At 37.8% G+C, this 23,356-nt stretch overlaps 1 protein-coding gene across 2 annotated transcripts; it reads right to left on the bottom strand.

The window, feature by feature from the left end:
* Positions 1–1,419: 1,419 nt before the first annotated feature.
* ccdc93 (coiled-coil domain containing 93) lies at positions 1,420–21,983 on the bottom strand. 2 transcript variants are annotated; one of them, XM_042426713.1, is made up of 24 exons: positions 21,856–21,983; positions 20,326–20,439; positions 20,033–20,127; positions 18,898–19,009; positions 18,556–18,654; positions 17,784–17,840; positions 17,530–17,630; positions 15,559–15,595; positions 14,478–14,576; positions 14,074–14,124; positions 13,089–13,175; positions 11,738–11,854; positions 10,024–10,086; positions 9,787–9,860; positions 7,679–7,760; positions 7,465–7,539; positions 6,068–6,139; positions 4,706–4,814; positions 4,515–4,597; positions 4,372–4,409; positions 4,164–4,248; positions 2,820–2,933; positions 2,540–2,630; positions 1,420–1,751 (listed from the first exon to the last, which is right to left on the bottom strand). In XM_042426713.1, the coding sequence occupies exons 1-23, from the start codon at positions 21,940–21,942 to the stop codon at positions 2,574–2,576; spliced, it is 1,908 nt and encodes a 635-aa protein (XP_042282647.1). In that variant the 5' UTR covers positions 21,943–21,983; the 3' UTR covers positions 1,420–1,751; positions 2,540–2,573. The 2 variants fall into 2 exon arrangements, with proteins under 2 accessions (XP_042282647.1, XP_042282646.1); XM_042426712.1 differs by lacking the exon at positions 1,420–1,751 and having other exon boundaries at positions 1,967–2,630.
* Positions 21,984–23,356: the final 1,373 nt, after the last annotated feature.

The following is a 23,356-nucleotide window of genomic DNA, read 5'->3' as shown; positions in this document are numbered from 1 at the left end:
TTCATTCTTGACCTCAGATGATGCCAAAAGAATCTCAGTAAAGGTCCATTTAGTAGATGTTCTGGAGCTTTTGATTTATCTCCCAACCACAACTGGATGAGAAGTAGTAGGAAGTTCAGAAGTAACTGAACTAAATTTCCATTTTGTTTCACTTCATTCAAATCTATTTGAAGCGCTGAACAGACCTGAGATGTGAGCAGAGTTTAGAGGTCCTTAAAGGTTCCCAGTGTTTCCAGTGTGTCTTAAACCAGCAGTCAGGTGTCCATATGAACAGTGATGTAATCATTCCTCCTGTTCATACTGGATATTAAAAGATCCTTCAAATGTGTTTTTAATGGAAGTGATGGAGGCCAAAATCCACAGTGTGTCCACACAGTCATTTAAAAGTCTGTGTGAAGCTTCTATTCAGCTTCAGCAGTCTGAGTTAGTCATATCAAGTGGATATCTGACACATTTACAGTCTTTGTGTTTCCCTGTTGAGCCGCAGGTGGAAGTATAGTAACAAAAAGAGGGACCGGCTGTTAGTTTATTATCCTTTTGGAAATTCTTTGTGTGTTTGTGTGACAAATAAAACAACAATAAAGCACGTGACAGTTAAAGACGTCAGACTGCGTGAGCTTGTTGTGGCTATGTGACAGATATGATTATCCATATTATACAGCATGTCTGAGTATCTTAATATATTCATGTGCACGTGTGTATAAAATCTGATAGTTCTGTCACAAAGTATCAGCAGATTATTCAGTTTGTTAGGTTTTTTTTGTATGTAAAGGTGCTTTAAACTGACTATTATTATTATTATTATTAATATTATTATTAATATTATTATCAGGAGATGAATGACGAGGTCTATCTGGCCTGAATATTGAATAACAAATATAAGATTTGATATGAACCCAAAGGCCTCCACATGTTATAAAAACACACAAATACTCAACAATTAATCAAAACATTTTTCTTGCTGTATGTAGTGTAATTTGGTTATGCTTTGATTATTGTTATTATTATAATATCAGCTTTAAAAGATGTTTTACAGCTGTGTATTTGCACTATATTGTGTTTTATGATGATAAATTATAATGATTTGTTCTGTGTGTTTATTTATGTATTTATATAAAGTTGGAGGCTGATAAACAGGAAACTGTTGCTCTTTGATTTCTGTTCACATAAACTTTTTTGGGAAAATAATAATTTAAAAAAAAAAACAACATTTATAGAGAAGCTTTCCTTGTTTCATTTGTCATTACGTCACCTCGTGTTCCCACGGTAACCCTGCTGATGACTGTGTGTCCGTCTGGTGACACACTGGATGTTTCCTTCACGGACTCGTCATGTGACTCGTGATAACGTCTCCTATCAGTGTCTGACGGCACACGTCCTATCTGAGACGAGTCCAATCACAAAAAGGCATTTCAACACTTATTATAAACACTTTTATTTACGGTTGACGGTCGCTGCTGGAAGACATGAGGTTCACTCTTCACAGCCGCGTCGTTGGCAAAGAAACTCACACATACAAAGTTCAATTTACACGTCAGCAAACACGTCGGCCTGTTTGTTCAATCTGCCAATAAAAAGTTTTTCTACTTGGCTGAAGTGGAAACATCAGATGTGTGATGATGAGGAGACTGTGACCTTCCTCACATAAACACATGAAACATACAGAGATATTTCCATCATGTTTTCCATCGTTCTGTTAATGTCGTCGCCTCGTTGTGTTTTCTTCTTCTGCGACGGTTTAATGGCGCCGACTGAACAAACAGCAGCGGATGAAAACACACATTAAAAAGTTTCTAGATTTTCTTTTACAGATTTTTTCTGTGAATTCAGTTCAACTCTGCGCTGCGTTCAGATGTAAACCGGCCGGTTACATTCAGATGTTCAACAGGCAAGACTCTTCTCTCTGTTACAGCTGTGATGTATGGTCAACATTAATTAACACTGGTGTGTGTTTGCATCCACAGCGGTGCAGATTTAAAGGTGGTGCATGTTAACATAGTTATGATTAAACTCATCAGACATCATTAGACACATTATTGTAATTTAGAGGATTGTTTAAAGCTGCAACTAATGATTATTTTCTTGATTAATTGTTTAATTGTTTGGTCTATAAAACATCAGAACAGTGAAACATGTCAATCACAGTTTTCATTAACAGTTCAGCTTCCTGTTCTGTTCAGACTTCAGATCTAAGATTTAATTTACTGGAATATAATAAGACAAGAAGATTCTCACATTTAAACCAAAACCATCAAAAGTTTTTCAGCTAAAAACATCAAATCAAAGCTGAGTTTAACCATAAATCCATCAAAATACTTCCAGATTCATTATCTGATGATCAACTAATCAACTAATCAATTAATCAACTAATCAATTAATCAACTAATCGTTGCAGCTCTAATAGTTTTCAAGAGGATTGTTTGACTTGATGTTAATAATTTGGTTGTTAATGTGTGATGCTTGTGGTCATGAAGTTGACATGTGTATGAATTATAAAGGATGATGAAACCAGCTGTGGAATGTTATAAAGGATCCATACAGTTGATCGGTGATCAGTTCAGCTGGTATCAGAGCTACGAGGCTCCTTTAGCTCTCAGCTTGGACAGCAGCATCTCATTCTTCCGACACTCCTGAAGACAAAACCACAGAAACATTCAAACACTCATCAAATAGAGTTTATATGTCCTAACATATGAGGCTATATTTATCATAAACACATCTGTACAGATGTTTGATATATAAATATATGATATATATCTAATAATGAGTATCTCTGACCTCTCAGCTGTTTAATAACTTGAAGTCTTTTACTTCTTTACCTCTTTAAAGTCTTTGACGGTTTTGAAGTAGAGTCTCTGTTTGTCCAGCAGCTCCAGATACTCGTCGTTCAGCTGATCTCTCCTCATTTTGTTCTCCTGCTTCTTCTTCTCCATCTGCAGACGGGCAGGAAGCAAACGTCACACCAATCTTATGAAGGTGAAAATACCTTCGTAACGACTAGGACACGATATGATTCAGCTTCGCTACGCGGCCCCACCCGTCTGACGCCTCATGTTGAACTGATTTAACCGCTCTGCCAGTTAGAAACGTGTTTTTCTTGTTGTTCCTTCGGTCGGATGTTTGTTTTCATTCATCTGCTGAACTTTCTCTGAGTTTAAATCTCAGTTTAACTCGTGAACCTGTGAACTGGATCTGTTGCCAGTCGTGGTCTGAGTGACGCGACTAAAAGCACCTTCAGACTGTACGACAACAGCAACGGTTTAACTTTATTATTGACACACGGTGAGAAATAAGAACATCTGTGTCGGACTGATCGATATCAGTTTATCAGATATAATAAAATAAAGAAAAACTAAATGAGAGAAACGTCATCAGCAGCTCTGATGTTTTCAAAATGAAGCAAAGCGAGAAATGTTTTCTTCTGTGTCAGAGTCTCACAAACTTAAAGCCTAAATGTACTGGAAGTGTCTGACATGCTCGTTTTGAAGAACACATATTGTTTTTAACAGCCGAATACGCACTAGAAGCATCATGACGTGCGTCAAACTGCCTTGATGCACCTACTCCGAAAAAGAGAGAGAGAGAAAAGAAAACCTCTGAATGAGAGAAATAAAACCTTCTATTCTGATTATTTTACGACAGTTACGTTTTAAAGCACAAATAAATAAGCATCAAACAGTCAACAGATGATTTACTGTGAACACAGACGCTCCTAGTTTCATTTCTCCTTTTCATTCATTCATTACAACTAAAGCAGCTGTTAACAGAAAGAACAGAATGACAAAGCTGTGTTGGTTCTGTGGTTAATAGTTCAAATCTGACGCCTGCAGCGTGTCATTAGTTATCACTTTCAGTGAGTTTGAGTCTTTATTCTTTATTCCTTCTTTATCATTTTGGTTTGTGTTTTTCACCCTAAACTTTGTTACTCTGTGGTCGCTGTTTTCCGCCTCATTTCATGCTGTGTTCTGATTGGCTGGTTTGTAGTCGCGGGTCGTAGCAGCAGTCCTAAGTTTCAGACACTATCAGAGTTTCTCCTCAGATTGTCTTTAGTCATCAATGTTTTAAATCAACCGTAGTCGTGGCAGATGATGGTGAACTTCATTATAGTATTTCTATCAGTTTTAAACGTGTCTCGGGAGGAAGTTGTAGAGAGGAAGTCGTACCTTGATGCGACTCTGTTTGATTCCCTCAACGATCTGCTCCATCTGTCTGAGGAACTGCTCCTTCGCTGCTGAAGACGACATGGCCCTGAACAAGAACCATACACAGAACAACGCTGATAAACAAACCCCGCACGCACACGCACACACACACGAACATGCACACGCACGCACGGGCACACACACACAAGATTGAAGTGTTTCTACTCACTGTTGGAAGTTGTCATGAATGGAGTTCAGCAGATTAACCTGCAGGAGGGAAAAAGCACGTTTTATATTCTCATTAATAACAAGAACAAACGTTGTTGTTTATAGATGATAATAAATGTAAACGTGTTCCTCGTGGTTACTCACCTCCTTCTCCAGATAAACCTTCTTGTCATCCAGAGTGTTATACAGAGTGAAGAACTGCTTGGTCTCTTTGTGTGTAGCAGAAACTGAAAAGCACAAGAAGAAGAAGAAGAAGAAGAAGAAGACATTTAGAGATGTAAAGTCTTTATTTATTGTGGAACCCTGTTCAGACGGGGTGTTGAGGAGGAATCCACCTTGGCTGTAGAGCTCGATGAATCTCTTCTGGTACTGGGTCAGCTCGGCCCGGCTCGGCACCTCGTCGATCTTCCTCTGCAGGATGGCGATCTCACGGTTCCTCCGAGCCTGAACGGAGTGAAGAGAGATTCATCTTTTCTTTCCTTTTCATTTGATGAAAGACGTAATTAAGTAAGTTCAGTTTTGAGGTACTTGTACTTTACTTGAGTATTTCCATGTGATGCTACTTTCTACATTTCAGAGGGAAATATTGTACTTTCTACTCCACTACATTTATTTGACAGCTTTAGTTACTTTTCAGATGAAGATTTGACACAATGGATAATATAACAAGCTTTTAAAATACAACACATTGTTAAAGATGAAACCAGTGGTTTCCAACCTTTTTGTCTTTTGACGTCTTACAAAAAGCAGTGTGTAGTCGGGGTCACATTTCACATGTCTATGAGTTGTTAACAGCTCCACCAAATAGTGATTTTTCCCTCTAAACTTCTCACATGCTTTCATTTCAATAAATGTTCAAATGATCCAATATTTCAGCAAAAATCAAAGATTAGAGAAAAAGTCCAGAAACTGGAAACAGATTTGTGTATCAGCTCAATAATTCACTCTGAAGTAGCAGAAATACAGAAATACTCCAGTAAAGTTCAACACATAGCAGAGTAACAGAATCTCACTTCCTGTTATATTATGACAAATATAAAGATTTGAGAGAAGTTTTCTTTGAAAAAATAAATCATATATATCCTGAGTTTATCCTCCATCCTCCCTGATCTTCAGTCCCGTCTATGTGGGGAGAAAAGTCAACGTGCAGTAAAAGCTGCAAAATAAATGAAGTCTTGTCATAATCTGAGAGAAATAAGCTCTGTAGTAAATGTTTCTGTGTGGTCACATCTGTAAAAATGCCTTTTATTATACTGTATTTAATGTTATTGTTTATATTTACATATTAATGTTTAATTTTAATCATCTGTCAATGTTTATAATTTTCTGTACTGCTCTGGTGATGTAGATTTCTGATCTGTCAATAAAGTTTATTTGAATTGAATTGATATTAACACTATGTGTCCTGTGATGTTGAACATCCTGTCTGAGAAGCTTTTCTAACCTAACAAAAGGTACAATCCTGCTGTAAAACTGAATTATTTCAAACACAAATGGTCAAATATAAAGTAAAAAAGTCAGATGTGAATCTTTATATCTGATAATGAGAATAAGCATCGAGCTGCTATAAAGCCTGTAAACGTCTCAGTCAACCAGCTGTTGTGAGTCACTTGGTCTCATTCGTATCTGTTAGTCTGTTATCTGCTGCTGTGACCTCATTGTTCACTGCAGCTTCATCTAATCTGTGTGTTTGTTACCATGAGCAGACGGATCTTCTGTAGTTTCTCTCTGTCTGTGTTGTACTGTTTGTCTATCAGCTGGTTCCTCTCCTGAGACACAAAGACAGAAGAAGAAGAAGAAGAAAAGTTAAAGCTGATTCATCTGACCGGAGTCGTCATCGGGCGTCACGCAGGAACGTTTCAGTTTTCTTCTGTGAGCTTTATTCCTAAAAATGTTCTTAACTTCACAAACTTGTGTTTTCAGCCTGATAAACGTCACCTGTTGCCTTTCATCATCATCATCATCATCATCATCATCATCATCATCATCATCGACGCCCTGAAAACGTCCATATAAGGCGACTTGTTCTGCTCTGTTTCATTCACTAAAATCTTCCCCAGAGAGAGTGAGAGGAAGAGTTTGAGGAAAGCAGCAGAAACATTTATCAGTGTCAGTCGTCGTATTAAAGGAACTGAAACTGTTAGAAAACATGAATCCATCAGAGAGCTGCAGCTGTTTACTGCTGCGGACATGATGAACACGCCACAGGAGACTGCCAGCCATGATGATGATGATGATGATGATGATGATGATCATTCAGATTAAGACGTTATGATTTCAGGTCACATGAGTGTCTGTTCTGGACTCGTACAGCCGCTGGGAGTCTCCCAATCAAAACAATAACACAAGACGGAGTTTGATGACGTCATGGAGCAGCACGGGATCATGGGAGTTGTTGTCTTCATTATTAAAACGACCAGTTAGGATTCCTTCAGTGTCGTTCAGCAGGTTTATCAGACGTCTCCTTCTCTCCAGAACAAACAGACCCGGTGATTAAAACCAGTAAAAACACTGAATAAAACAGTTTCACGTTAAAAATCAGTGTTTCTGTGACGCTTTCAGAGGACGCAGGACGTTCAGGAGGGGCTGTTAGCTGAGCTGCTGTTAGCTGAGCTGCTGCTAACGTTTGCTCAGCTTGTTTCTCTGATAACTAAAGATCCAGACGACTAAAATCCTTCATCTGGTTAAAAGATACAGTGAAAAACAACCAAGATCTAAAAAGTTTATCATTAAAATGTGGCTTAAAACTGGATAAAAACTTTATTTATGACAGTTTCTGGTGGAGAACCGCTACGCTGATGCTCTGAGATATGACGCCATTGATTGCCAACCAAATGAAACGTCCGTTATCTTGATTAAAATAACAGATTCCTCTGAGTTTGAACATTGTTGGAAACATCTGGATGCAAGTAAACAACTGAACCAAATATCCAGAGGTTTAACATCTGTCTCCTTGTTGTTAGACATTTTAAAGCAGAAAAGTTACATATTAGAGCTTTAGGAATGAGGCCCAGTATAGATGCATTTTATTCTGTATTATTAAAACGTTGTGAATAAGACGTGTTGAATAGTGAACATCAGATACAGGAAGTACCTTCTCCTCCTCTGTATCTTGTCCTGACGCCATCTTCAACTCCTCGATGTTCTGCTGCAGACGCGTCATCTCCTCCTGCACACAACATTAAAACCACTTTACTGTCAAAGGCTTTAAACATGAACTGTCCACTTGTTCTCTGTTCACACACGACGACGATGATGAAGATGCAGGATGACGGTAGATGTGTGTGTGTGTGTGTGTGTTTACTCACCCTGCAGTGTGTGCGGAACTCCTGCTCCTGCTGCTTCAGGTTTTCATTCATTGTTACCAAAGCTCTCAGCTTCTCCAGCAAGCTGTTCAACAGAGCAACACGTCATCATCATCATCATCATCATCATCATCATCATCATCATCAGACAGTCTGTATGTGTTCAGTACTGCTGAGGTTTAGAGCTGCAACAAGTCGTCGATTAGTCAACTGAAAGAAAATTAATCAGCAACTATTTTATAATAACTTGATTTATTTATACATTTATAAACAAAAAACACACAAAGCACGTATGAAAAAATCAATAAATCTTTAAATTAAGGCGTTAAAACATGACGAAGCCAACAGGAAAAGAAAAGGAGATCAACTTGGAAAATGAAATTTAAAAGCTGAGAAACGACGTCACATGAAACCACATCTGATTTAAAGGTGTTTTAATGATCTACGAGCCTCAGATCCTCCAGCAGGATCCTGACTGAAAAGACTCTTCCTTATGAATCTGAAGTTTGGACGCTAAGTTTGATTAACGATTAAATGTTTAAATTATTCTTCAGGCAAAAATTCCAAACATCTGTGGACTCCAGGTGAAATGTGAGAAAGATGTTTTTGGTTTTACATCATTATAAAGTGAAGATCTTTAGGTTGTGGACTGTTGGTCGGACAAAACTAGAAAAGCCACTGTTACCAAAGTTCAACCTCAAATGTTTGTGGTTTTGTTTCCGACCAACAATTCAAGAAACCAGAGAATATTCACATGACTGCTGCCTTGCAGGTCACAGGTTGATCTGTTGAGTTTCCAAACATCAGACTGAAGAGGTTTTAATGAACTGAGGGTTAATTGTGCTGCATGTTGCTGTTTTTCAGACGTGAGAGAAACTCGTCTTCTTCAAGAACAAACACTAAAGTCCTCAAGACTGCAAACATTTATACTAAGGTTGTCAAAAGTATTGATACTTTGATACTTTTTTGATATCAAGTGTTTAAAACGATACGATCTCCATTAATTATACAATCAGTAGTATCAAAAGTACCGCAGCTATAAAATAAAAAAGAGATCAATCAGATTTTCAACCCAAAGCTGCAGAGATGAAACAACAGGGCAGAAAATCAAACCTGCAGCTGTGACAGTTTCTCTCCAGCAACGAACCCAACATGTGACTGGTGGGTCATGTGATGCAAACTCTAGCAAAAGAGTTTAATGTGACAAATTTAATGTAGAAAATAAAAAGTATCTTATTTTATGTGCTTGGGACTTTTTTCCCCTTGTTGCCATGGTATCAACAGAGGTATCTCATATTGTTTTTTTATACCAGTATTGTATCAAAGTATAAAATTCTGGTATGATGAAAACCTCGGAGGGTTCTGGGACAGAAAACAGTCCCATCAGTGTCGCTGCAGTTCCTCCCAGTTGCCACCAGAGGCCAGTAAAGCTCTTTGCTCTAAACTGGTGTAACAGAAGCAACAGAGAGATGAAAGAGACTTTAAAAGAGACTTTAGTGTTTATTCACCTCAAACAGCCGCGATACCAACCGTACGTTAGCTAGAAGCTAACTAGCAACAGACTACAGCTACTGACTCTGTTATTTCCCTCCAGTCTCCTCTCTGGACGTTTAGATTCATAAAAATATTGAGACATTTTCAATTTGCATCACTATTCGCTTCTTTGCAGTGACTTCGTATGTGTAGAAATCTGTCTGCGTTGTGTCTGAACACACAGTAACAAGAACCATCAGATATCACTCAAGTGTTTGACTGTAACCTTAAACAACATTGAAAAGCTGATAATTAATATACTTTACTGATACTGTCGTCACGGTAACGAGCTCTGATATGAGTCTTTATCTCCTCGATATAATTTTACATATTGTCTTTCATACATCGAGGGGTTTTTGCCTCCTGATGCTGCGTCTTTCTCTCTTCTTCATGTGCCTGAAGCTCAAAAACTGTTTTTTTTAAATAAAGTTTATTTACTGACCATGTGACCTTAATCCATCAGCTGTATTATATTATTTGGCTCCTGATGTTCAAGCTTTTTGAACAAATGTGAGCAGCTTTTCTCGGGAAACGAGGGTTTAAATGACACAAAGAGATAATTTCTCTCCATCGCTCACCTGCTGTCAGCTTGTTCCTCCATCTCCTCTAAAGACTTCAGCTCTTTCCTCAGTTTCTCCGACTGCTCCGTAGCCTGAGAAGAAACGACGAAACCAAGAACAAGCTGCGGTCAACGGTGTGACTGTAGCGACTGTTCCTCAGGGAGCGACACACACACACATGCTATGTTGTTCCACAAAGCTCTGTGTGAATGTATAAATGTCCTAATGATGCAAATATAGATGCTTCAGGTTTACCTCCATCAGTTTCCTCTTGGCTTCGTCGCTGCTCGTCTTCACCTCTGCATGTTTGACTTGTAGCTGTCGACACAAAGACACACACGTGTTGACGCTGCAGCTTCTCTCTGATCAACATTAATCAGGCTGTTTATGTGATTTACCTGCTTAAATAAAAGGGTTTAATGTTTACAGTGTTTAAATGTTTTAAATGTTTTAGCAGTAGATTTCTTGAGTGTTATGACATCACATCAGCTTGTGATTATTTTCATTTTTATAATAAGTTAATTGATTGTTTAGCCTATAAAATATCAAAAATAATTAAACACACACAAAAGGGTAGATTCATATTTTCTCAAGTCTTAAAACTCTGTAAACTGAAGAAGTTATTGGTCGTTATAATTGTTCCATACTGGCTGCGAGGAAATCCTTTATTTAAAGGATAAGGCTGCAATTTTTTTAATTATTTTTTTAATTGTCAACAAATCTCATGTTTGGATCCAAACCAACAACGAACTGATTTACTAACAAGTATTGTGTGTGTATCAAAGCTGATATATCTTATAAAAACCCGTCAGTGAGTCACAGTGCTGCACTGGGTCACATGTTCCTTCATCATGAAGAGTTTGGTCACGTTAGTTTGTTTAGAAACGGCTCCAAAGACTAATAACAGCATCATGTTTTCAGTCTCTGGAGAGCAGTTCTGTGTAAAGCAGACGCTACTGAGCATGTGCAGTTTACAGCTTCACCAGCTTGTTGTGCTGCAGATCAACTTCTTGTCTTTGTACTAAGCTGTAAATTTCTCAAAGAACTTCAACTCAAAGTCAAGAGGTTGTGATATAAGAAGCACTGAGGAATAAAATATATCAGACTTTACATACACACTCAAAACTTTTAAGTAATTCATTGTTAGTTTTTCTCTGCACAGAAGATTTGTTGATAATAAGAAAAATATATAAAATCACTGGTTACCTCCTTTAAAGAGGACATGTTCTGCACATCTCCAGCTCTATATTTATATTCTGGGTCTCTACTGGAATATCTTTGCATGATTTCCAGTTAAAAACTCCTTATTTATCTTCTACTGGTCCTTTATGCAGCCCCTCAGTTCAGCCTCTGTCTGAAACAGGCCGTTTTAGCTCCTGTCTCTTTAAGGCCCCGCCTCCTGATGAGCCCGCTCTGTTCTGATTGGTCAGCTTTCAGGAAGCTTCCTCCGGCTCCAGAGGCTACGTAAACAAACTATAGTAGCAGGATTTCACTTCTTTTTCTCCTTCTTTACTCCAAATGTCAACTTCTCAAATCCATCCGTACATGTTGGAGCTGAATCAGATCCAAAATATGAGACACATGGAAACACCTTAGCAACCACCTAGCAACCAAGGCTACAGAACGAGCGGCCATTCATGGGCATGTATGATGAGCCGACGTCAGCTAACGAAGTTGCAAACGAAGTGTTCAGAGCAGGTTGAAGCCCTGACTGTTGACTTGCAGGCAGCATTTCTACATTCGTTCACCTCTAGTTTTGGAACTTTGACCATGTTTAACATCCAACAGGAACAGGATATAAATAACATTCAGTTAACTGGATGCTGACTGTATAGAAATATATGTTGTAACATTTCTACACCAGTGTCACCGCCTCTACTGTACATACAGTAGAGGTTCTACATGAGGATCACAGTGACTCTGGTTCTGATTGGACAGCAGGGTGCGAGTGGACCAGTGAACTACTGACCTCCTCCAGCTGTTTAGTCTTCTGTTGGATCTGTTTGTTGAGCGAGACGACCGCCCTGCGGTGCTGCTGCAGCGGACCGTAGCGCTCTGAACGCTCCTCTGAGGAAAGCTCCGACTGCTGCAGAGACACACGGGAGATACTTGAGTTAGATAAGATTCATTCATTCAGGAGATCTCACTGAGATCAGGTTCCAATCATCACACACTCACAGACACACACACACATTATGAAACATATCACACAAACATTACAACCAGGAGATGCTGATGGAAAAGAAACAGCAGCATAAATGTTTTGTGGGAATTCTGGTCCAGAAGAAGGTCGCTGCGTTTATAAGATGCCTCTATAAACGTCTGAAGCAGCGACTGATTTATATCTCTTCATGTTATCTTTCAAAGAACTGATTCCTTCTACTGGGATCAAGATGATCCTGATTTGATCTAAAACTATAATCATTATTATGTCTTTGAATTTAACATTTAGAAAAAGCTGTTAAACCTGCATTAACTGATGTTTTGTCCACTTGGTGGCAGCAGAAAGACTCTGATGTATCATCATCATCTTTTAAGTTGATATGTTGAACTTGTTAGCAAACAGTTACCAGCAGTTACGGAGAAACGTTATCATTGATGTGGAGTCGTGTTTCTGTCCACCTGGTGAATGTAAGTCCAATATTCACTCTCTTTTAGCTTCTGTTTTTACTCTCTACCAACTCCTGAGGGAAATATCTGGCTCTTTGGCTGCTAAATGCTCCACTATGTTCACCAGCTAGTCTACAGCTAACTGTGTCTGTTTGGTGCTGAGCAGGTAGTGTACAGCGGCTTTTTCTCTGAAAACAGCTGCCTGCTGCGTCCCAAAACAACACTATGAGACGCTGAGAGTGAAGCAGAACAGTAAAGTTGCAGCCGGACAGATAAACAATGAGCTGAAACTCACTATAAAGCTCTGTAAAGCCGAGAGGAGCTGCAGAGTCTCTGATGATTCTCTGTAGGTTCATCACTACAAGCCACAACAAACATATTACACACTGACAGATGAAAAATATTGATTATAGCTGCTTTAAACTTAAAGCTGAACTGCAGAGATTTTCCCCCTCAGCTTGTTTCTCTCTCTGTAAAAAGTTATATAAAGTCTTTTGTGTCTGCAGATGAAGTTGTGTGTGAAGTTGAAGTGTAGTTAGTTGCTGCACTACAACTTAATTTAATACATTTCTGCACACTTTAGACTCAAAATCTATTTCTGAATCTGAGTTTAGGACACAGCTAGTTGGACTTTCTACCAGCTGCTGCATCACCTGCTGATTATCATCAACCAAACCAATGACATCATTGATAGTTTGATAGTTGCTCACCTTCTCAGCGTACTCAGATGCGATCTGTTTGATCTCCTCAGACTGCAGTCCCACGATCTGACCCACCGCGCTCGCCGTCAGCTTCCCCTGCACCAACACACAGCTCCGTCACAACCACACACACTCATACAATACATTTATAATGTACAGATGAGTCTCAGTTCAACAGCTACAAAGCCAAAGGATGATGGTTGACATTCAATCACTACATAGTAAAAATAGCTTAAAAAAGGTAAAAACAGCAGAGTAGACTGAGAAGGAAATAATGGAGGAAAAAGGAGAAACAGCAGCAAATAATCTAGTTAATAATAATAATAATAATAATAATAATAATGATAATAATCCCACCTTGTTGCCTTAACCGCCTGATTTCCACTCAGTCACATTCTGTCATGTGTGTAAAATATATTGTTTTGTCTTCTAATCTTAAGATGTGAGGAACTTAATGAGAGGTTGACATATAGTTTCTTGAAGCAAATTTAATCTTCTATAAGTGTTTGGAGTTAAAGGACAAGTTCATAGTTTTAGTCAGGAGCCCAAATGAACATTAAAGCTGTTTTTCTTGCTGTAATCATTCCTCCTGTTCATACTGACCATTAGAAGATCCCTTCATAATGACCTTACAATGGAAGTGATGTATTTAAAAGTTTATCTGAAGCTAATATGAAGCTTCAGCGTCCAAATGAGTCAAATCAAGTAGATATCTTTCAACGTTACAGTCTATTTAGTGCCAAAGTTCCTCTTTTTGTTACTATACTTCCACCTGCAGCTCAACAGGGAAACACTGTCCGAGGAAACACAAAGAGGGAATTTGATGCTAAAAAGACTGTAAATGTGTCAGATATCCACTTGATATGACTAACTCAGACTGATGAAGCTGAATAGAAGCTTCACAGAGACTTTTAATATCCAGTATGAAGAGGAGGAATGATTACATCCGGGTGATGAGAGTGATGCAGCGACTCCACAGATAACAGTCTCTCACCTCTTCATTTGCCATGGCGGCCATGCTGGTCATCAGGCTTTTGATTCGCATCTAAGAGAGAAAACAAATAAACTTCTATAACATTAAAAGGCGATAAGTTCAAGGTCAAGTTTATTTGTTGAGCAAAATCTCATACAAGAGCAATTTAAAGTGTTTTACTGAGGAATGAAACAGCAGAAAATACATTATAACACAAACACACAGGTTTTATGTAGAGTTCACCAAGTTACATTTACTTTCACAATCACACTGTCAAAAGTATTAAAGTTATTATAATAATAATAAACTAATAAACGTGCTTTACAATAAAAACAGGACACACACTGAATTAAATCAGTAATTGTATACATACATACAGTGTTTTTACAGTCTATGTAAATTACACTGGCTGTATAAAGTGTTACCTCCTCCGCTGCCTGCAGGTCGTCTTCCTCCGACACCTCCGCCATGCCGGGAGGCGCTGCCTGTGAGCCGCCGGACAGCGACGTCTTCTTCTCCTCCACCTAGAGGAGAAAATAACAGGACGTGGAAGCTAAACAAAAAGGAGCGATAAATACTGTTTGGAGACATAAAAAACACACTAAAATCTAACTTATAATAGTTCATCATCTGTACTGTTAGTTCAGTTATAAAATCCAAACGCAGCACCGAGCGTCTCTCCTGATTGGCTGCTGACAATCAGGAGAAGAGGAGTCGATCACAAAGCAGTTTAACCGACTTCACTGACATTTAACAGCAGAGCTGCTGAGAGCGTCAGAGAGTCGACGCAGGAAACAGAAACAAGTCGCTCTGGTCTCCGTTTCCATCACTGTTGTATATTTATGTCATTTAGAGACGAGACTCTGTGAAAGTTTACAGTCTGTTATCTTGTGTTAATCTGTGTATAATGATGCAGCTGAGACGTTGAGGAGGCAGCTCGGTCATCTAGAATGTTTTTTAAAAGAGCTCTATAAATAAATGTGTCTAGTAGGGATGTGCAGTATTTGTATTTGTATCTGTATTTGTTGAGGCAGCAAAATTATTTGTATTCATATAAAAGTGGAAAGAGGTTTAAAAATCCTGTTTTTGTTTTTATTACGCTTTTAATTTTAGAAAATGAAAGTGTTACAATAAGTGTTAATGAAGTGTTCCCTTGGGAGCGCTTCACTTGTGTCAGTAGTTCAGCTTTATCTCTGGGGAACACCCCCAACTCCAGGACTGATGTCCAAATGAGGACATATGCGTCATGTAGCAGGTGGATGTGACTCCCCTCACTGAGACCTGCTGATAGACGTCACAGCGGAGCAGAGGAGAGACGCTGAGATAGTAGTTAGATGGGTTTTTTTTTTCTTCCCGAAAACAAATAATTTTTAAAATATTTGTATGAAACAAATATTCATAAAAAACCCCACTATTTGTGCTTTGCCTAATAACGTATTTATATTCAGGCACACTCCTAATGTCTATTATTTAGTGTAATAGATGACTGTTCCTTTGTAAACCTACCTTGTCTTGTTTGGACTGTTTGCTGAATCCATATCGCCTGTAAAAAAACAAAAAGACACTTAAGTGACTAAAATATGAAAATAAAGTAAGCATAAAAGTAAATAAAAGTAATCTTCAAATACACCATGCCACATTACAACATCAACACATCAAACTGCAGTAATCCAGCTTCCTTCAGGGCACAACTGTCTCATTTAATAAATAAATAAAAACAAAAGTGCATCAAAGCAGCACCACAGTTTGCATCCATCATGCCCTAAAAAAATAAAAAAAAATAAAAAAAATATGTGAGAACTGTTTTGGCATTCTCCGATCGACACGTTCAACCACAAAAAAAACAAAAAAAACCACAGCGCGGTGAGTAGAAGCATCACACGTTCATTCAGTACTTACAGGAGGAAATCTGACATTCTAGTACAGAGGTGGAGATGGATGGATGGATGAGAAAACAACACGTCAGAGAGATCGTACAGTAAAGACATGAGATGTGTGGATTTAAATAAGTACAGCGGCACAAGTTGAGGTCAGCTCAAGGTCAAGGGTCAACAAGGCAGGGACAGGAACAATATAGAGGGTGTTTATATGAATATGCAAAACAAAAAGGATGGAAAACACACCTCTGCAACAGGTTAAATGGTTTCTCAGGTGAGGCGACTAAAGTCTGACTGAAACCACATTTAATCCTCCCTCACTGCAGTAAAAAATAATAGTTTTATTATTAGAATGAAGAAAAATATCAGAAATAACCTTTTTTGTCTCAGCTGGCTGCAGAGCGTGTTGGTGTCGTGTCATGTTGTAGGACAAAGATAAAACCAGCATCTAATGGGTTAAAGTGACATTTACAGGTTTGTTTACATGCTGTTTAATGTTCTGCAGCTTAGCAGCTAACTAGCTACCTAGCTGCTAACTGACGTTAGCGGTGCTCTTTTCCTCTGTGAATGTTTGTTTGATGGTTCGTTCAACAAGCTGCAGGACGAGACGTGTGTTCATGTTTGTAAGTTAGATCAGAGGGTTAAATTTTAGCAGGAAGCTAATGTGAGTTGTTGTTTCAGAGTCTGTGTAGCAGGATGCAATCAGGCTCAGTGTGACTGTCTGCTCTGCCTCTGATAGAACGACACGTTACAGCTTATTAAAAGATTTGACTTCTTGTATTGAAATAAAGACTCCAGCTGTGTAGACAGATAACAACAGTATTTAATCGAAATAATGTAAAACCAGGAGGAACCATCATGAAATCAAAGAATTTAAAATATGAATTTCTCTCTTTTGGTTTCAGATTTTTCTCTCAAAGGAGAACAGGAAGTGATTTACAGAGCTGATATGTTGCTGTAGGAGGTTTTATTTCAGTTGGACTTTAAGACGCTGAACATGAACCACAACGTCCAGAGTTAAAGTCCAGCTGAGGACCTGCTGCGGTTTCTCTACTGTCTCTGTCTAATTTATATAATGATATAATGATCTGGAGCACTGGGGGACTGACTGATGATGGAAACAGATTCTAAAACTGTTGATTCAGATAATAAAATAATTGTTTTAGTCTAAACATTTGCTGGTTGCAGCTCGTTTAATGTGAGAAACTGAAGATTTTATGTGTCAAATATGATAGTAAACTGAATCTATTGATCAGACAAAACAAGACATCTAAAGTTACAACAGGTGATTATTCTCTGTTTCTGGTATTTCTTTGTCGATTCTTTAAATTTAGAAACAAATGGCCAGTTAATACGTGTTGCAGGATGCAGCTCATTGGAGCAGCTTCCTCTTTCAGTTTGCAGAAAAAAAATAGCTTGAAATGTTTGAGTTTGTGTAAAAAAAAAACAGCTCAGAGACCAGAACTCACAGAGTAACACAGAGAGGGAACACTGGGAGTACTGGTTTATCTGTTTAAAACATTTATCACAGGACTGTGTTTACATTCATGATGGACGGAAAAAGAAATGAAGAACAAACACAGTTGATGTGAAATCTTACCGGCCGTATTCCAGCAGTGTGGAGTGAACCCTGGACTCCTCATCCAGCAGGTCCCCGGCATCCATCTGCCTCCGGTACTTCCTCTGAGGTTTGTACACTTCCTGGAAAACAGGAAGGAAAAACACTAAAAACAAGGAAAACTATAAAAAAACTAATCTACAAATGATTTGCTGCTGTAGTTACTGAATCAACATGAGCAACATGATCAACATGAACAGTATAGAGACTTTACTAAATGAATCAAAGTGACTCACCAGTACATCCAGAACTGCTCCCACCGCCTTGTCCTTCCTCTGGAGAAACTCTTCATCCTAAAAACACAACGTTTCACAGCAGCAGCTCTCAGTCAGAGGACAGACCATTAAAACTAACCCTGATGAACTCTGTTTCCACAAGCAGAGGAAGAAAACTGATGAAAAGTAAATATTGATAAAGATAAAAATACTCATATGAGATAATAAGTCATAATTACGTCTCATAATCATTTCATAGTTTTGACTTAGTAAATCATACGTCTTAGTATCTCATTATTTTGACTAATTAAACATGACAGTTCAGAGTTATAGTGTGACATAGAATGACATCATTTTTACTTATATAGTATTTACTCATTTTGACTTAGTAAATATTTCATTATTATTTTATCACTATGAATATTTCTATTTTTTGTCATTCCCAGAAAAAACACATTAAGAATCATATGAGCAACAGTGCAGACTGGAGCTGCAACCAACAATTATTTTCATTATAAAATTACCTGTTGATTATTTTCTTAATCAATCAATTAGTTGTTTTGATTTATAAAATGTCCATCACATAAACAAAAATGTCTTTTTTGTTCGATCAAATGTTTTCTGACCTTCAGTTTACTGTCAGAAGTTCATAAAAGACTAAAAGAAACCGAGGAATAATTGATCAGAATAATGCCTGAAATGATGAATTTCCTGTCAATCGACTGATCCATTCATTGATTGATTGTTCATCATGTGACTGATTGTTGATCATGTGACTGACTGGTTCTGGTACCTCTGGCAGGCTGTGGGTCTTCTGGAACTGGGATATGGAGTAAGCTCTCACGTAGTCGCCCATCTCCTCTCTGGTCTCTATGGCTCTCTTCACCAGCCACTGCCAACAAACACAACACACAGCCGATCAGATGTATTGATCCGATGTGTTTCAGCGACAAGGAAAGTGTTCCGACTCCGCAGTTTTGAATCAGAGAAATGTTGAGTTGTATACAATGAGTTTTATGAAATAACGTACAGCATAAAGGACTGACAGAGAAAAGAAAATGATTAATGGATTATCAGAATAGATGGTTATTAATTTACTAGCAGGCAACTAATAGACTAATCGTCGCAGCTCTACCTGTATCACTGGAAAAATGTGGATGAAATCCAACCCTTGGATCTGATGAGGCTCCAGGCGATGAGGACACTTCATTTTCGGCAGAACAGACACAATTTTCTCCGTCAGAGCTCTGCAACGAGAAGAAAGAAAGAAAGAAAGAAAGAAGGAAAGAAAGAAAGAAAGAAAGAAAGAAAGAAAGAAAGAAAGAAGGAAAGAAAGAAAGAAAGAAAGAAAGAACTCATCACTGACTGAGTCCAGCTTTCCTCTGCAGTGACTCTGGTTACTTCACAGTTAAATTAAGGTTCAGATTTAAGCTGAATTTGCAAACATTTTGCTTTTTTTTGTTACTACATGATCAGCGTATATTCAAGATAATTAAAACTTCAAACAGGTTTAAAAGAAAGAAGCTCTTTACATCTTTAGTGACTAAACTGGGAAAAGATTTTGGGAGAACACTCCTGGAGCTTTAGATAACATAAAGGACATTAAACCATAAATATTAAAGGATAAATGATCCCAGACAGATCTGGATCTTACAGGGTCACTACGGACTGTATCACTTCTGAGGCTCATCCAGATGTGTGATGGATGTCTGGTGAATCATAAGTACATTTTTAAAGATGCAGATACACGTCATCTACTTGTATCATCCACCTGCATCGTTATTATGTTTTGAAAATGAAGCAAAAGAAAAATTCACGCTGTGGCCAAAGTGCTGGAGCCGTTTTTATTTGTCTTTTAAACTGTATTTAAAAGGATAAAGTTGGTGATTTTCAACTGTTTTCTTAGTGTCAACAAATCTAATATGCAGAGTCAAATGAATCATATCAATCAGTGTTTCTCAAAGCTCAAGGTGACGTCTTCAAATGTCTTGTTTTGTCCACAACCCAAATATATTCAGTTTACTGTCATAGAGACTAAAAAAAACAGAAAATATTCACGTTTAAGAGGCTGAAATCAGAGAATTTGGATTTTTTTTCTTAAAAAAATACTCCAAATGATTAATCAATAATCAAAACAGTTGATGAACAATTGATGAATCTTTAGAGCTTTAGGACCGACCAACAAAAACTTCAACTGACTTCTCTCACAATGTCAACTTCCTTCTGGGACAAACTCTCGCAGTCAGTCAGTCAGTCAGGAACCCACTTACATTTTCTGTCCGATGGTTGAGTTTTCTTGGAAAAGAAGATCAACGTCGATGTCAAAGTTACACGTGGTGATGCACCAGGTCATCCCACCAACCACCTGGAGAGCAGAGCAGGAGGAAACAATCAAGGTGGGTAAAGCAGATCGTGCCTTAGCAGTAGCTGCACCAAAGCTTTGGAAAAGCTTCCATGTTCCCACTCTGTTGACACTTTTAAGGCAAATCTCTAGACTTACTGTACATGTTTTCAATGGTTTTCCTGAACATTATGGGGTAAATACAGACAGACTTGTGTGTACCTTATCAAAGGGGGACAGTCCTTTGATCCGGGCTCTGAAGTATCCAGCTGCCAGCAGGAGCTCCAGGATCTCTGCCAGCTTGACACTCTGCTCTTCATCTTCCCGAGTCTCCACCTGGGAGACAAAAACACAACATAATGTAGCTGCTTCTGTGAGCAAGACGCTGAATCCCAAAAGCTGCAGAGATGCTGTTTCATAACTCAGCTAACTTGTGTTTGAGGCAGCGGAGGAAAGTAACTGAGTACATTTACTGAAGTAATGTGCTCAAGTACAGTTTTGAGGTATTTGTACTTTACTTGAGTATTTCCATGTGATGCTACTTTCTACATTTCAGAGGGAAATATTGTACTTTCTACTCTACTACATTTATTTGACAGCTTTAGTTACTTTTCAGATGAAGATTTGACACAATGGATAATATAACAAGCTTTTAAAATACAACACATTGTTAAAGATGAAACCAGTGGTTTCCAACCTTTTTGTCTTTTGACGTCTTACAAAAAGCAGTGTGTAGTCGGGGTCACATTTCACATGTCTATGAGTTGTTAACAGCTCCACCAAATAGTGATTTTTCCCTCTAAACTTCTCACATGCTTTCATTTCAATAAATGTTCAAATGATCCAATATTTCACCAAAAATCACAGATTAGAGAAAAAGTCCAAAAACTGAAAACAGATTTGTGTATCAGAACTTTGTTTTTTCTTCTTTCCTCTCCCATTAATCATCTCACCACCCCTCTGATTTATCTGATGACCCTTTGGAGGGGCCCGACCCCTAGGTTGGGAACCACTGGACTAAACTAGCTAACTGTATATAAAGTAGTGTAAACTAGCTCCACCTCCAGCAGCTACAACAGTAACATGCTGCTCTAACACTGATGCTTCACTATTAATAATCTAATGATGTCATATATAATAATATATCAGTCAGAGGGACCAAACCACTACTTTTACTGCAATACTTTAACTACATCAAGCTCAGAATACTTATGTACTTTTACTGCAATACTTTAACTACATCAAGCTCATAATACTTATGTACTTTTACTGCAATACTTTAACTACATCAAGCTCAGAATACTTATGTACTTTTACTGCAATACTTTAACTATATCAAGCTCATAATACTTATGTACTTTTACTGCAATACTTTAACTACATCAAGCTCATAATACTTATGTACTTTTACTGTAGTAGGATTTTTCCTGCAGGACTGTTACTTGTAATGGAGTATTTTTACATTACTGTATTGATACTTTTACTGCAGTAATTCTTCCATCGCTAGTTTGATGTAGATGTTTCTGTGTGTTATCATGGATCATTCCGCTATATCTGTTTTTTAAACTGTTCTTAAACTTCTTATAAAGACGTTAGACGGTAAAACAATATTGAAATAACTCAAATTCATCTGTTATTAGCTTCGACCGTTATCTCCACCGGCAGCTAACAGCTACTGTTGACACATAAATGCAGTTTTTACCGTTGAAACCTCGCTGCAGTGTTGTATACTGTGATATAAATGTCATTTACCTGAATTAAATTGCCGTCTTGGTCGTACTGGGCGCCTATTTTGGACCCAGTTCTCACTCTGTGGAAAACAGATGAACTCGCCGCCATGTTGAACCGCGGTGTTGTTACGATGACAGGTCTGTCTTCTATTTCTCACACCCGCATTCCGCGAAGACCCGCCCTACTCTGCCTCTGATTGGCTAGTACTCGTTGCCTTCGTTGGTTAGATTGGTCAGGTTTAGGCATGAGGAGTGAAATGATTGGGTTAGGGTAAGAATGTCAGTCAGAGCCAATCAGAGAAGAGTAGGGGCGGGTCTACACGGAATGAGGGTAGGGAAAAAATCACGTGACATGCCCATAGCTATATCCATGGGCATGTCATATGACATCGCGCTGTACTTTTTTTAAAAATGACTTTATTTAATCATCTGTAAGGAAACAGTTTAATTAAATTTATTTGGAAAAATAAATGCCATCATTTAAAAAAGGAGATTTTAGCAGGTCCGTGAGGTGAAGCTGGCATTGACATACTGGACTTAAAGGCATATATGAAAGCTACAGAATCCTTTTGGTATTTCATACTGCAGAATATTTTTAGAAAAATGGTAGGCCTAATTTATTTTAATATGTAATTATGATGAAACATAGTTACCAAAAATTGTCTAAATTTCATCAGCAGGTTCTTATAATTTGTCCACAATTTCTCCCCCCACAAAACTATTATACAACAACAATAACCAGAAAGAATAAATCACTAGATTTGCAGTATTGATATTGTTCCAGTTCCTGCAGTACTTTCATACTGGGATAGTACAAAGTCTGGACTGTATCCTCCAAATATCTTCTTACTATTAAAGTGAGAAAGTCAGTTTCAGACTGCTCTGTAAATTCTACCCAGTTAAATCATTTCTTCTTAAATACAGAAAGGAAACTCATACCTGTTGTGCCTTTTGTGAAATCAGCACTTAAACACCTGCATCTGTTCTGGTCTGAAGTTCTCAACTTTATTCTAATGTATTTTTTTCAATTATTTTTTGTTTTTCCTTTAAAGATTTTTTCTTTGGTGTTTTGATTATCAAGAAGAAGATGAGGATACATTTTTTTTAAAAATAAATCTTGTTTTAATTTTTGCTAAATTTTACATACATAAATGTAAATTCAGTAAGTTGAGGTTCCTCCTGCTTGTTTTTAAAATTGAGCTGAAGAGAAACTTTGATTCTATTAAGTCTTCAATAAATGTTAAAGCTATGAAAACTGCTTTTATTTACAACACTTCTGAAAGATGTGTTGATATATATTTATTTAAAATCTTTTTTTTTCTTTTTTACTATTTATTAATTCATTCTGCTCCCATTTGCTCCTTTTTCTTCTTATGTGTATTATTGATCTGTTATTCATGTCATGTCTGTGCTTTAAGTTGTGTTGTTTTGTAACATGTAGTTTGTTTAATAAAGTTTATAGAAAATAATGACAGAGAACGACAGAAAAGAAAAAAAAAAGAAAACTGAGTATTAATTAATCT

This window comes from Thunnus maccoyii, chromosome 11, assembly GCF_910596095.1.
Source record: "Thunnus maccoyii chromosome 11, fThuMac1.1, whole genome shotgun sequence".
In the NCBI taxonomy this organism is placed as follows: Eukaryota; Metazoa; Chordata; class Actinopteri; order Scombriformes; family Scombridae; genus Thunnus; species Thunnus maccoyii.
Note: the sequence above shows the minus strand (reverse complement) of the source record. Positions and strands in the feature narration are given on the sequence as shown.

Excerpts from the sequence above, each read along its gene's own strand:
- ccdc93 (XM_042426713.1), bottom strand. The coding sequence starts at position 21,942 with ATGGCGGCGAGTTCATCTGTTTTCCACAGAGTGAGAACTGGGTCCAAA. Across the intron at positions 17,631-17,783 it reads GAGCAGTTCTGGATGTACTG|GAAGTGTACAAACCTCAGAG; the intron begins GTGAGTCACTTT and ends CCTGTTTTCCAG. Across the intron at positions 9,861-10,023 it reads CCAAGAGGAAACTGATGGAG|GCTACGGAGCAGTCGGAGAA; the intron begins GTAAACCTGAAG and ends GTTTCTTCTCAG.